At 49.3% G+C, this 15,719-nt stretch overlaps 1 protein-coding gene across 1 annotated transcript in view; it reads left to right on the top strand.

The window, feature by feature from the left end:
- The window catches only part of LOC115158780 (serine/threonine-protein kinase Nek7), a gene marked incomplete in the record, with an annotated part of 122,537 nt that overhangs the window by 80,095 nt on the left and 26,723 nt on the right, over positions 1 to 15,719 (top strand). Inside the window, 2 exon segments of the mRNA XM_029708088.1 lie at positions 2,859 to 2,921; positions 8,470 to 8,580. Coding sequence (XP_029563948.1) covers positions 2,859 to 2,921; positions 8,470 to 8,580 — 174 coding nt within the window.

Genomic DNA, 15,719 nt, shown 5'->3' with positions numbered 1-15,719 from the left:
TCAGCCTGTGACACTAGAGAAGAGAGAGGTTCAACTCCATGTTAGCCTGTGATACTAGAGAAGAGAGAGGTTCAACCCCATGTTAGCCTGTGACACTAGAGAAGAGAGAGGTTCAACTCCATGTCAGCCTGTGACACTAGAGAAGAGAGAGGTTCAACTCCATGTCAGCCTGTGACACTAGAGAAGAGAGAGGTTCAACTCCATGTCAGCCTGTGACACTAGAGAAGAGAGAGGTTCAACTCCATGTCAGCCTGTGACACTAGAGAAGAGAGAGGTTCAACTCCATGTCAGCCTGTGACACTAGAGAAGAGAGAGGTTCAACCCCATGTCAGCCTGTGATTCTAGATGTGGTTGTGGAAGGTTGAGTGCTGTAGCTATTGGCCTCATTAGCATTTCGGTGATGACAACTTTGACTCTAATAGGCTAGTTGAAATTAATGAGATGATTTATGATTAAATGCTCGTAGGAGGATCACTGACTGCTGCTGAGGTGTGTGTGTGTGTGTGTGTGTGTGTGTGTGTGTGTGTGTGTGTGTGTGTGTGTGTGTGTGTGTGTGTGTGTGTGTGTGTGTGTGTGTGTGTGTGTGTGTGTGTGTGTGTGTGTGTGTGTGTGTGTGTGTGTGTGTGTGTGTGTGTATTGTTATAGTGATTCACCATAATGAAGGCTCAGGTTTTCTGTGTTTTTGGTTTCTAAATTTTTATTTTATTTTATAGGGAGGCTGATAGGTCAAATATACTGTTTAGGTTTTCTACTGTCACGTTTACACCTTCACTATTAAAGTGAAATGTTTTGTTTAGGAAGTTGTGTGAAAGGGATTGAATTTGTTTTTGCCTAATTGTATTTTTGGTAGGTTTACACACTACTTTCCTTTCCGTCTATATTTTAATATTATTCAGTTCCTTTGGCTTCGATGCCTCATCATTTAGTATTGCTCTGTTCAGGTAGACTGTTCAGGTAGACTGTTCAGGTAGACTGTTCAGGTAGACTGTTCAGGTAGACTGTTCAGGTAGACTGTTCAGGTAGACTGTTCAGGTAGACTGTTCAGGTAGACTGTTCAGGTAGACTGTTCAGGTAGATTTTGCTGTGATCTGATAGAGACTCTGGGTTGAGGTCAGTGATAAAGTAGTCTACAGTTCTACTGCCAAGAGATGAGCTATAGGTGTACCTACCGTAGGAGTCCCCTCGAAGCCTACCATTAACTATGTACATACCCAGCGTGCGACAGAGCTATAGGTGTACCTACCGTAGGAGTCCCCTCGAAGCCTACCATTAACTATGTACATACCCAGCGTGCAACAGAGCTATAGGTGTACCTACCGTAGGAGTCCCCTCGAAGCCTACCATTAACTATGTACATACCCAGCGTGCAACAGAGCTATAGGTGTACCTACCGTAGGAGTCCCCTCGAAGCCTACCATTAACTGTGTACATACCCAGCGTGCAACAGAGCTATAGGTGTACCTACCATAGGAGTCGCCTCGAAGCCTACCATTAACTATGTACATACCCAGCGTGCAACAGAGCTATAGGTGTACCTACCATAGGAGTTCCCTCAAAGCCTACCATTAACTATGTACATACCCAGCGTGCGACAGAGCTGCAGAAGTTGTGACCCGTTGTTGTTGGTTATGTTGTCATAGTTGTGCCTAGGGGGGCATATGGGGGAGGGAATGCTGTTACCTCCAGGCAGGTGTTTGTCCCCCTGTGTGCTGAGAGTGTCAGGTTCTTGTCCAGTTCTGGCATTTAGGTCACCACAGACTAGTACATGTCCCTGGGCCTGGAAATGGTTGATTTCCTCCTCCAGGATGGAGAAGCTGTCTTCATTAAAGTATGGGGATTCTAGTGGGGGGATATAGGTAGGATGGAGAAGCTGTTTTCATTAAAGTATGGGGATTCTAGTGGGGGGATATAGGTAGGATGGAGAAGCTGTCTTCATTAAAGTATGGGGATTCTAGTGGGGGGATATAGGTAGGATGGAGAAGCTGTCTTCATTAAAGTATGGGGATTCTAGTGGGGGGATATAGGTAGGATGGAGAAGCTGTCATCGTTAAAGTATGGTGATTCTAGTGGGGGGATATAGGTAGGATGGAGAAGCTTCTTCATTAAAGTATGGGGATTCTAGTGGGGGGATATAGGTAGGATGGAGAAGCTGTCTTCATTAAAGTATGGGGATTCTAGTGGGGGGATATAAATAGCACACAGGAGGACATTTTTCTCTGTTGAGATAATTTCCTTTTGAATTTCAAGCCAAATGTAAAATGTTCCTGTTTTGACTCATTTAATAGATTGGGTTAGGTCTGCTCTATACCAAGTTAGCATACCCCCTGAGTCCCTTCCCTGTTTCACTCCTGGTAGTTTAGTGGATGGGACTACCAGCTCTCAGCAGAGAAGGTGAGTGTCTGGTACTTGCCATTAGCTTGGGCTAGTGTAAGAGTGGGGGTGGGGCTTGTTTGCCTGCTCACGGCTTGGGCGTATGTGTGACTTTCATGTTGAGGCCCTCTTAGCGGGAGGGGGGGCATGGGGTGGGCAGGAGGGGCATAGGTCTGATCTGAGGGGGCCTAAATAGGGTGTGGGCATGGTTGACCTGGGGGGTGTTGATTGGTTGGGGTGGGGGTTTGGGGATGTGGCTGGTGGTGCTGTGGTCCTCTTAGCGTGGGTCCTCTATGTAGGACTGGGGGGGATATGTCCCGCAGGTCTGGGTGGGGTGTCTGTTGATCTGTTTCTCTCTCTCTCTCTCTCTCTCTCTCTCTCTCTCTCTCTCTCTCTCTCTCTCTCTCTCTCTCTCTCTCTCTCTCTCTCTCTCTCCTTGATCATGCTGTAACATTGCTGTCTTCTCTTTCCTTCTGATCTCTTGATAGATATTCGACTTGATGGATGCCAAAGCTCGGCAAGATTGCATCAAAGAAATAGATCTCCTAAAGGTAAAGAACCAGAGAGACGGAGGCCGTCCACACGTAGGAAAACAATTGGTCTGTGTGTATGTAGGGCAGAGTGGTGTAAGTTCTACTGTCCCTTGTTTTCGAAGAATCCATACACAAAATGGAGCATGAGACCAAATATTTAGGAAGAGGTCATCGATTCATGGAATTTGTGGTTGAAAGTGTGTAGAGTGGTACTCAGTAATGTGTTGGATTTGTCCCAAACATAACACTGTGATTATTATTATCTGACCCTGCTGGTCATCTATGAACGTTTGAACATCTTGGCCATGTTCTGTTATAATCTCCACCCGGCACAGCCAGAAGAGGACTGGCCACTCCTCATAGCCTGGTTCCTCTCTAGGTTTCTTCCTAGGTTTTTGGCCTTTCTAGGGAGTTTTTCCTAGCCACCGTGCTTCTACACCTGCATTGGTTGCTGTTTGGGGTTTTAGGCTGGGTTTCTGTACAGCACTTTGAGATATCAGCTGATGTAAGAAGGGCTTTATAAATACATTTGATTGATTGATTGACTTTGTATTCAGGACAAAATGTTAATTGCTTTGCCACATTTTTTTGCAGTATTACTTTAATGCTTTGTTGCAAACAGGATGCATGTTTTGGAATATTTGTGTTCTGTACAGACTTCTTTTCACTCTAATTTAGGTTAGTATTGTTTAGTAACTACAAAGTTGTTGATCCATCCTTAGTTTTCTCCCATCACATCCATTAAACTCTGTAACTGTTTTAAAGTCCCCATTGGCCTCATGGTGAAATTCCTGAGCCGTTTCCTTCCTCTCCGTGAACTGAGTTAGGAAGGACTCCTGTGTCTATGTAGTGACCGGTGTAATTAATAACTTCACCATGCTCAAAGGGATTTTCAATGTGCCCTTCTTCACGAGGCATTGTAAAACCTCCATGGTCTTTGGTTGATCACTGTCTGTAACTCTGTCAATCATTCAGGTTGACTCCCTCCCTCTGTCTGTAACTCTGTCAATCATTCAGGTTGACTCCCGATGCACAAGATATAATAATGAATAATTCATTGGATTTATATACAACGCTTTTCTACTAAAGCGCTTTACATTGTGTGGGGAACTCACCTTATCCGCCACCAATGTGCAGCACCCACCTGGGTGATGCACCGCCACCATTTTCTGTGTCACAACGCTCACCACACATCAGCTCTCAGGTGTGAACACTATATATACACAGTATGTGGACACCCCTTCAAAATTAGTGGATTCTGCTATTTCAGCCACACCCGTTGCTGACAGGTGTATAAAATCGAGCACACAGCCAGGCAATCTCCATAGACAAACATTGGCAGTAGAATAGCCTTACTGAAGAGCTCAGTGACTTTCAACGTGGCACCGTCATATGATGCCACCTTTCAAACAAGTCAGTTTGTCAAATTTCTGCCCTGCTAGAGCTGCCCTGGTCAACTGTAAGTGTTGTTATTGTAAAAATGTCTTGGAGCAACAACGGTTCAGCTGGGAAGTGGTAGGCCACACAAGCTCACAGAACGGTACTGCCTCTGGAAGCAACGTCAGCACAATAACTGTTCGTCGGGAGCTTCATGAAATGGGTTTCCATGGCCGAGCAGCCACACATACAAGCCTGAGATCACCATGCACAATGCCAAGCATCAGCTGGAGTGGTGTAAAGCTCGCCGCCATTGGACTCTGGAGCAGTGGAAACGCGAATCACGCTTGACCATCTGGCAGTCCGACGGACAAATCTGGGTTTGGCGGATGCCAGGAGAACAATACCTGTCCGAATGCATAGTGCCAACTAAAGTTTGGTGGTGGAGGAATAATGGTCTGAGGCTGTTTTTCATGGTTTGGGCCCCTTAGTTCCAGTGAAGGGAAATCTTAACGGTACAGCATACAATTACATTCTAGACGATTCTGTACTTCCAACTTTGTGGCAACATTTTTGGGAAGGCCCTTTCCTGTTTCAGCATGACAATGCCCCCGTGCACAAAGCGAGGTCCATACAGAAATGGTTTGTCGAAATCGGAGTGGAAGAACTTGACTGGCCTGCGCTGAGCCCTGACTTCAACCCCATCGAACACCTTTGGGATGAATTGGAACGCCGACTGCGAGCCAGGCCTAATCGCTCCAACATCAGTGCCGACCTCACTAATGCTCTTGTGGCTGAATGCAAGCAAGTCCATGCAGCAATGTTTCAACATCTAGTGGAAAGACTTCCCAGAAGTGTGGAGGCTGTTATAGCAGCAAAATGGGGACCAACTCCATATCAATGCCCATGATTTTGGAATGAGATGTTTGCCGAGCAGGTGTCCATATACTTTTGGTCATGTAGTGTATATGCCTCGCCCTCTCTGTCCATCCCTCCTCTCTGTCCATCCCTCCTCTCTGTCCATCCCTGCTCTCTGTCCATCCCTGCTCTCTGTCCATCCCTCCTCTCTGTCCATCCCTCCTCTCTGTCCATCCCTGCTCTCTGTCCATCCCTCCTCTCTGTCCATCCCTCCTCTCTGTCCATCCCTCCTCTCTGTCCATCCCTCCTCTCTGTCCATCTCTCCTCTCTGTCCATCCCTCCTCTCTGTCCATCCCTGCTCTCTGTCCATCTCTCCTCTCTGTCCATCCCTCCTCTCTGTCCATCCCTCCTCTCTGTCCATCCCTCCTCTCTGTCCATCCCTCCTCTCTGCCCATCCCTCCTCTCTGTCCATCCCTCCTCTCTGTCCATCCCTCCTCTCTGTCCATCCCTGCTCTCTGTCCATCCCTGCTCTCTGTCCATCCCTGCTCTCTGTCCATCCCTCCTCTCTGTCCATCCCTCCTCTCTGTCCATCTCTCCTCTCTGTCCATCTCTCCTCTCTGTCCATCTCTCCTCTCTGTCCATCCCTCCTCTCTGTCCATCCCTCGTCTCTGTCCCTCCTTCCAGAGTGTGCATGTTTTCTCTGCTCTTTCTCTTCTGTGTGAGTGCTAATGGTTGTGGTGGTTAGTTCCACCAGTCTAGCTGTGTGTGTGTGTGTGTGTGTGTGTGTGTGCGGCTGGCTGGCTGGCTGGACTAACAAGGACAGATTCGGAACGAGGGTTTTCAGCCTTCCTTCCCTCCATCTATCCTTCGTTCTACCCCAGTAGACAGGACAACAAGACACACAGCCAAGTCATAGTAATGAGATGGCATGGACCTGACACACACACACACACACACACACACACACACACACACACACACACACACACACACACACACACACACACACCTTTGTCTGTCTGTGTGTGTGTATATGCTGTGGAATGATTCATATTGTAAAGTGTATACAACAGGATATTGGCACTCTTAGACTCTGTGTTCTAGTTGACATCTATCCAGTCCTCACATGAGCTCCAGGAGATGAGATGAAGTATATCCTCAGTCCAGTCCCAGTGTCCAGCTCAGATTAAATTACTCCAGTGTGTCGACAGAAGCCTGGACCTGCCTGCACACTCCTCATAGCTGACCAGGTCTGGACCTGCCTACACACTCCCCATAGCTGGTCTGGATCTGCCTACACACTCCTCATAGCTGACCAGGCCTGGACCTGCCTGCACACTCCTCATAGCTGACCAGGCCTGGACCTGCCTGCACACTCCTCATAGCTGACCAGGCCTGGACCTGCCTGCACACTCCCCATAGCTGACCAGGCCTGGACCTGCCTACACACTCCTCATAGCTGACCAGGTCTGGACCTGCCTACACACTCCCCATAGCTGACCAGGCCTGGACCTGCCTGCACACTCCCCATAGCTGACCAGGTCTGGACCTGCCTGCACACTCCTCATAGCTGACCAGGCCTGGACCTGCCTACACACTCCTCATAGCTGACCAGGCCTGGACCTGCCTACACACTCCTCATAGCTGACCAGGCCTGGACCTGCCTGCACACTCCTCATAGCTGACCAGGTCTGGAGCTGCCTGCACACTCCTCATAGCTGACCAGGTCTGGAGCTGGAGACCCAGCTTCTGCAGTCATATCTCTCAGCATGGCCAGTGACCAGGGTCTTTATGTGTCAGTTTGGAAAGGAAGGAGAGAGATGACAACCCCCCCCCTTCTCATACAGCTCTGTCACACAGCTCTGTCACACAGCAGAACACAGCCTTCTCATACAGCTCTGTCACACAGCAGAACACAGCCTTCTCATACAGCTCTGTCATACAGCTCTGTCACACAGCAGAACACAGCCTTCTCATACAGCTCTGTCACACAGCAGAACACAGCCTTCTCATACAGCTCTGTCACACAGCAGGACACAGCCTTCTCATACAGCTCAGTCACACAGCAGGACACAGCCTTCTCATACAGCTCTGTCACACAGCAGAACACAGCCTTCTCATACAGCTCAGTCACACAGCTCTGTCACACAGCAGGACACAGCCTTCTCATACAGCTCTGTCACACAGCTCTGTCACACAGCAGAACACAGCCTTCTCATACAGCTCTGTCACACAGCAGAACACAGCCTTCTCATACAGCTCTGTCATACAGCTCTGTCACACAGCAGAACACAGCCTTCTCATACAGCTCTGTCACACAGCAGAACACAGCCTTCTCATACAGCTCTGTCACACAGCAGGACACAGCCTTCTCATACAGCTCAGTCACACAGCAGGACACAGCCTTCTCATACAGCTCTGTCACACAGCAGAACACAGCCTTCTCATACAGCTCAGTCACACAGCTCTGTCACACAGCAGGACACAGCCTTCTCATACAGCTCTGTCACACAGCTCTGTCACACAGCAGAACACAGCCTTCTCATACAGCTCCGTCACACTGCAGAACACAGCCTTCTCATACAGCTCTGCACACAGCTCTGTCACACAGCAGGACAAAGCCTTCTCACACAGCTCTGTCACACAGCAGAACACAGCCTTCTCATACAGCTCTGTAATACAGCTCTCTCACACAGCAGAACACAGCCTTCTCATACAGCTCTGTCACACAGCAGAACACAGCCTTCTCATACAGCTCTGTCACACAGCTCTGTCACACAGCAGGACACAGCCTTCTCATACAGCTCTGTCACACAGCAGGACACAGCCTTCTCATACAGCTCTGCACACAGCTCTGTCACACAGCAGGACAAAGCCTTCTCATACAGCTACAGCGTTTCTGCACCGGCTTCGCCAGCCAAAATGAACTACGTGATGTATTACAGAAGCAGCTGATAATGGTTATTGTAAAAGATTTTAGCACTTTCACATACACCAAAACAAGGAGACAAGGAGTATTATATCTGTGTTAGAACGGGTCATTGGTTGGGACAGAAGATTTCAGCTCTCCAGACCCTGGGAGTCACATTAATAGTTAAACAGTTATTGATACCTCATCAAATCAATTCAATTTAAGGGTTTTATTGTCATGGAAAACATGTTTACATTGCCAAAGCAAGTGAATTAGATAATAAACAAAAGGGAAATAAACAATCTCTCTCTCTCCCTCTCTCTCTCGCTCTCTCTCCCCCCTCTCTTTCTCCCCCCTCTCTCTCACTCTCACTTCCTTTCTCACCCCCTCCCTCCCTCCCTATCTCTCTCTCTCGTACAGCAACTGAACCACCCCAACGTGATCAAGTACCATGCATCATTTATTGAGGAGAACGAGCTGAACATTGTGTTGGAGCTGGCTGATGCTGGCGACCTCTCCCGGATGATCAAGGTAAGAGATCTGGTGGTCCCACACAGGTCAGCCTTCCTCTCTGGGATCCATCCTGGTGATCTACTAGCCCAACCTGGTGATCTACTAGCCCATCCTGGTGATCTACTAGCCCATCCTGGTGATCTACTAGCCCATCCTGGTGATCTACTAGCCCATCCTGGTGATCTACTAGCCCATCCTGGTGATCTACTAGCCCAGCCTGGTGATCTACTAGCCCAACCTGGTGATCTACTAGCCCATCCTGGTGATCTACTAGCCCAACCTGGTGATCTACTGGCCCGTAATTTGTAATATATGCCATTTAGCAGACACTTTTATCCAAAGCTACTTACAGTAATGCTTGCATACATTCTAGGCACGGCTGGTCCCGGGAATCGAACCCACTATTGTAGTGTTGCAACTGACATGCTCTACCAACTGAGCTCCAGAGAACCACACGATGTAGCGGTGTGACCTCTTGTGTTGATCCACTGGTTGGTCATCGTCTCTGGCGATGATCATCAATGGTGATGCACTATGGGGATCCGCCCTGGTGATCTACTAGCCCATCCTGGTGATCCACTATGGGGATCCGCCCTGGTGATCTACTAGCCCATCCTGGTGATCCACTATGGGGATCCGCCCTGGTGATCTACTAGCCCATCCTGGTGATCTACTAGCCCATCCTGGTGATCTACTAGCCCATCCTGGTGATCTACTAGCCCATCCTGGTGATCTACTAGCCCATCCTGGTGATCCACTATGGGGATCCGCCCTGGTGATCTACTAGCCCATCCTGGTGATCCACTATGGGGATCCGCCCTGGTGATCTACTAGCCCATCCTGGTGATCCACTATGGGGATCCGCCCTGGTGATCCACTATGGGGATCCACCCTGGTGATCTAATTATGTTTGTTGCATTAACCTGTCAAATATGTTTGAACTATCAGAGCTGAAATCTCCCATATATACTCTGCACCACAGTATTCACAGCATGCCAGTGTAAAATGAGTGGTATGTCTGTAAAACCCTGGGCAGAGCAGCTTCCTCCAGGGTGTATCTGTCTGAGCAGCTCAACAAGCCTTCAGCACTCATCTACTGCAGCACAATGTCCAACCAACGCTGTCTCGCACTGCAAACGACCAACGCTGTCTCGCACTGCAAACGACCAGCGCTGTCTCGCACTGCAAACGACCAACGCTGTCTCGCACTGCAAACGACCAGCGCTGTCTCGCACTGCAAACGACCAGCGCTGTCTCGCACTGCAAACGACCAGCGCTGTCTCGCACTGCAAACGACCAACGCTGTCTCGCACTGCAAACGACCAACGCTGTCTCGCACTGCAAACGACCAACGCTGTCTCGCACTGCAAACGACCAACGCTGTCTCGCACTGCAAACGACCAACACTGTCGCCCACTGCAAACGACCAACGCTGTCGCCCACTGCAAACGACCAACGCTGTCGCCCACTGCAAACGACCAACGCTGTCGCCCACTGCAAACGACCAACGCTGTCGCCCACTGCAAACGACCAACGCTGTCTCGCACTGCAAACGACCAACGCTGTCGCCCACTGCAAACGACCAGCGCTGTCTCGCACTGCAAACGACCAACGCTGTCTCGCACTGCAAACGACCAACGCTGTCTCGCACTGCAAACGACCAACGCTGTCGCCCACTGCAAACGACCAGCGCTGTCTCGCACTTCAAAACGACCAACGCTGTCTCGCACTGCAAACGACCAACGCTGTCGCCCACTGCAAACGACCAGCGCTGTCGCCCACTGCAAACGACCAGCGCTGTCGCCCACTGCAAACGACCAGCGCTGTCGCCCACTGCAAACGACCAACGCTGTCGCCCACTGCAAACGACCAACGCTGTCGCCCACTGCAAACGACCAACGCTGTCGCCCACTGCAAACGAACAACACTGTCGCCCACTGCAAATTAGGAGAGCACGATTAGCCCTGCCTGCAAGAGATAGGCCTACCACACACTGAAACACAAACACACACACACACTGAAACACAAACACACACACACACCGCTCTGCCTCTGTGTGCCACTCTGTTCCGGCCTCTTGCCCTCTGTTTTCCTAATTAAACATTGCCAGTCCAGAGGCTGGCATCACCCCCCCGTCCATCCATTATGAAGTAAATACAGTGTTGTCACATGTAAAACCCTGGATGGAGGCCCTGGATGGAGGCCCTGGATGGAGGCCCTGGATGGAATTAACATGTCTTCCCCCTTATTTCCCTTCCTCTCCCTCCCTGACCATCTTAGCATTCAAATCAAATCAAATGGCCCTTGATTTGCATGTACTTCCATAGTATTGCGTGAGCAGTGTTTGTTGTGTGAAGACATGGAGGTCTTTGTGCTGCTCTACCATTGACATCAAACACTCCTCTGATCTGATAGGATATGCTAATGACAGGGCAAGGAGAAAAATGGCTCACCATGCTGCCTCTGTTTGGCTGTGGGCCAAGGTCTCTCTATCTCTCACACACACACACACACACACACACACACACACACACACGGCTAGACAGCTAGACAGACATACTGTACCTGGACGGACGTACACACACACACACGGATACACACAGGGCTGACACAATGACTGTAATCGACAGTTATAGATGAAGATCATCATGGACCCGCTGGTTCTCGACGGACCCCTCGTCATTCTGACTGCACCACTCTAACAATGTAATTAATATGCTGGTCCTCGACGGACCCCTCGTCATTCTGACTGCACCACTCTAACAGTGTAATTAATATGCTGGTCCTCGACGGACCCCTCGTCATTCTGACTGCACCACTCTAACAGTGTAATTAATATGCTGGTCCTCGACGGACCCCTCGTCATTCTGACTGCACCACTCTAACAGTGTAATTAATATGCTGGTTCTCGACGGACACCTCGTCATGCTGACTGCACCACTCTAACAGTGTAATTAATATGCTGGTCCTCGACGGACCCCTCGTCATTCTGACTGCACCACTCTAACAGTGTAATTAATACATTTCATATATGCTGGTCCTCGACGGACCCCTCGTCATTCTGACTGCACCACTCTAACAGTGTAATTAATACATTTCATATATGCTGTCGCAAAAAAGAATAATTTGCAGCGTTCAATCCATGTTATTTATGGAGTGCCTTTGTTACGACCATGAAACAGAAAGCATATGTGTTGGAACACGGTAACAGCTTCTTTTAATAACGACAAAAAGAAATACCAGGTCAAATGATGAAAACATCAGTAGCCTAAACATCCTCATACGTGCCAAGTAGCCTTGATAAATAGTGACACTCAGTACAAAAGCAATAAGGAAGTTATTAGTCCACTATTGTCGGCTGCTGCTTGTCTGAGTCTTCACCAATGGCATCAGTTGGATTTCATTTAGCTGGTGACCCTTGTCCAAACAGTTGACACAATTTTCCCAACTTTCACTTGTTTGACACATCTTTGACATACCTCTGTTTGGTTGTTATGCCTAATAGTCTCAGGTTTTCTCTTTGTGTCCTCGTTTTGTCATTTTTCATGGAGTTCAACGGCTGTGCAGATGGCTTATTTTTCACAGAGGGAGGGAGCCCCCATCTGAATTTGTTCATGGTGTAGGCCAGACTTGTTTTCTTTGCAAGCAACTTGTTCGCCAATGACAGTGAAGTGAAGAAAGGGCCCACGGTGACATTTGGCCCCTGGCCAATGTAAGGTTCCACAAAGCTTCATCACCACATTCTCCCACACTCGCTCACCTGCTGCCCCGATGTGGATATTTTTAAATGTTGTATTTTTTTCACAGATATTGAAAGCCATTCAGCATGTTCAATTCCATACCCTCTCACTGTGTAGTCTACCTACTACTCCAAGTAGGCCAGAGTAGACTGATAAGACTGCTTTGATTGGCTGGACTGATAGAGGATACGTACCATTTAGAATGGATTAACACAATAGAGTGGCCTGCTTCCCCTCGCTCATCAACTCCCCCATTCTCTCCCTTTCTCCCCATCATGCTTCATTTATTTCATCTGTTGTTATATGTGTGAAATGAGTTTCAGTATATAGTTAGGTTCAGTTTCGAGGAAATGTTCAGAGCGATTATCAGCTGGGCACTGCACTTTCAACTGTCGGGAGGAGGAGCGGAGCAGGCGCTACTGTTAGGAGAAGGAGTGGAGCAGGCCCTACTGTTAGGAGAAGGAGTGGAGCAGGCCCTACTGTTAGGAGAAGGAGTGGAGCAGGCCCTACTGTTAGGAGAAGGAGTGGAGCAGGCCCTACTGTTAGGAGGAGGAGTGGAGCAGGCCCTACTGTTAGGAGAAGGAGTGGAGCAGGCCCTACTGTTAGGAGAAGGAGTGGAGCAGGCCCTACTGTTGGGAGAAGGAGCGGAGCAGGCCCTGCTGTCGGGAGGAGGAGCGGAGCAGGCCCTACTGTTAGGAGAAGGAGTGGAGCAGGCCCTACTGTTAGGAGAAGGAGTGGAGCAGGCCCTACTGTTAGGAGAAGGAGTGGAGCAGGCCCTACTGTTAGGAGAAGGAGTGGAGCAGGCCCTACTGTTGGGAGAAGGAGCGGAGCAGGCCCTGCTGTCGGGAGGAGGAGCGGAGCAGGCCCTACTGTTAGGAGAAGGAGTGGAGCAGGCCCTACTGTTAGGAGAAGGAGTGGAGCAGGCCCTACTGTTAGGAGGAGGAGTGGAGCAGGCCCTACTGTTAGGAGAAGGAGTGGAGCAGGCCCTACTGTTAGGAGAAGGAGTGGAGCAGGCCCTACTGTTGGGAGAAGGAGCGGAGCAGGCCCTGCTGTCGGGAGGAGGAGCGGAGCAGGCCCTACTGTTAGGAGAAGGAGTGGAGCAGGCCCTACTGTTAGGAGAAGGAGTGGAGCAGGCCCTACTGTTAGGAGAAGGAGTGGAGCAGGCCCTACTGTTAGGAGAAGGAGTGGAGCAGGCCCTACTGTTGGGAGAAGGAGCGGAGCAGGCCCTGCTGTCGGGAGGAGGAGCGGAGCAGGCCCTACTGTTAGGAGAAGGAGTGGAGCAGGCCCTACTGTTAGGAGAAGGAGTGGAGCAGGCCCTACTGTTGGGAGAAGGAGCGGAGCAGGCCCTGCTGTCGGGAGGAGGAGCGGAGCAGGCCCTGCTGTCGGGAGGAGGAGCGGAGCAGGCCCTGCTGTCGGGAGGAGGAGCGGAGCAGGCCCTGCTGTCGGGAGGAGGAGCGGAGCAGGCCCTGCTGTCGGGAGGAGGAGGGGAAATGAGGGGAAACAATTTTTCAAAAATGACATGCCCTCCTAAAACTGGTTCTAACACTGACAGTGCATATTAAAGACTTATTTAGGAAATGTTATGGACGGAGGGGGGCATGACTTAAAAAATTGCAGAGTAAAAAAAATGTTAAATAAAGTCAAATGACTGCTTTAGCGGTTCTAGTCTTAATAAATATACTAACTCATTGTGGAACAAGCAGCTGACTGAAGACCCCACGGCCGGGCATTTGTGTGGTTGAGTTGGTTTCTGCGGAAACGTGGACTCTTAACAATGTGATCAAACTCACTCGCTCTCTACACTCCCGTTTGCTATTGTTTGCCTACCAGTATCCCAACAAGCACAGCGACAAAGCTAGCTAGCCAGTTTTTCCCGATTGGCTATTGTGACACCCCAGCTTATAATTCACATAGAGTTGAACTTTCATCAACTTTGTCCCATCACAGGTTCACATCACTAACCATCTCATCGTATCATCATTAGCACTTTGGGTTTTTGAAAAGCGCATTGCAAATAAAATGTAATATTATTATTTTCTTCTCACGTCGTCTCCTACAAACTGTTTGAAAATGACTAGGACCGTTTGAAAACGACTAGGACCGTTTGAAAACGACTAGGACTGTTTGAAAACGACTAGGACTGTTTGAAAACGACTAGGACTGTTTGAAAACGACTAGGACCGTTTGAAAACGACTAGGACCGTTTGAAAACGACTAGGACTGTTTGAAAACGACTAGGACTGTTGAAAATGACTAGGACCGTTTGAAAACGACTAGGACTGTTTGAAAACGACTAGGACTGTTTGAAAACGACTAGGACTGTTTGAAAACGACTAGGACTGTTGAAAATGACTAGGACTGTTGAAAATGACTAGGACCGTTTGAAAACGACTAGGACTGTTTGAAAATGACTAGGACTGTTTGAAAATGACTAGGACTGTTTGAAAACGACTAGGACCGTTGATTTCCCGGTAGTCTTGTGGCACTGTGACTGTTTCTGTGACATCTGGGAGAGAATGAGGTCATGCTGAGAGGTTTGGGGGGGGGGTTACGGTGGCAGGGGTAATGTGTGTTGTGTGGTTGTAGTTTGTGTGTGACTGGGTTACGTATATATGGAGAAACTATGTACCAGATGTGAGCGTTTTGCTTCTCTCTGTTTCTGAGAACTCATGTGCTCCACCGCAGCGTAATGAAAATGACAAGGGCCTTGGTATGAGAGAAAGAGGGGGGTAGAGGGAAAGAGGTAGAGAACTGTAGAGAGAGGATTGAAATTGAGAGGGAAAGAGAGAACGTTCGAGAGAGGGAGAACGGTAGAGAGAGAGAGGGAGAATGGTAGAGAGAGAGAGGGAGAATGGTAGAGAGAGAGAGAGGGAGAATGGTAGAGAGAGAGAGGGAGAATGGTAGAGAGAGAGAGGGAGAATGGTAGAGAGAGAGAAATGGTAGAGAGAGAGGGAGAATGGTAGAGAGAGAGGGAGAATGGTAGAGAGAGAGAATGGTAGAGAGAGAGAGAATGGTAGAGAGAGAGAGAGAGAGGGAGAATGGTAGAGAGAGAGAGAGAATGGTAGAGAGAGAGAGAGAATGGTAGAGAGAGAGGGAGAATGGTAGAGAGAGAGGGAGAATGGTAGAGAGAGAGGGAGAATGGTAGAGAGGGAGAATGGTAGAGAGAGGGAGAATGGTAGAGAGGGAGAACGGTAGAGAGAGAGGGAGAACGGTAGAGAGAGAGGGAGGACGGTAGAGAGAGAGGGAGGACGGTAGAGAGAGAGGGAGGACGGTAGAGAGAGAGGGGAGGACGGTAGAGAGAGAGGGAGGACGGTAGAGAGAGAGGGAGGACGGTAGAGAGAGAGGGAGGACGGTAGAGAGAGAGGGAGGACGGTAGAGAGAGAGGGAGGACGGTAGAGAGAGAGGGAGGACGGTAGG

This window comes from Salmo trutta, chromosome 22, assembly GCF_901001165.1.
Source record: "Salmo trutta chromosome 22, fSalTru1.1, whole genome shotgun sequence".
Taxonomy (NCBI): domain Eukaryota; kingdom Metazoa; phylum Chordata; class Actinopteri; order Salmoniformes; family Salmonidae; genus Salmo; species Salmo trutta.
This window is presented reverse-complemented; position numbering and strand designations above follow the sequence as displayed.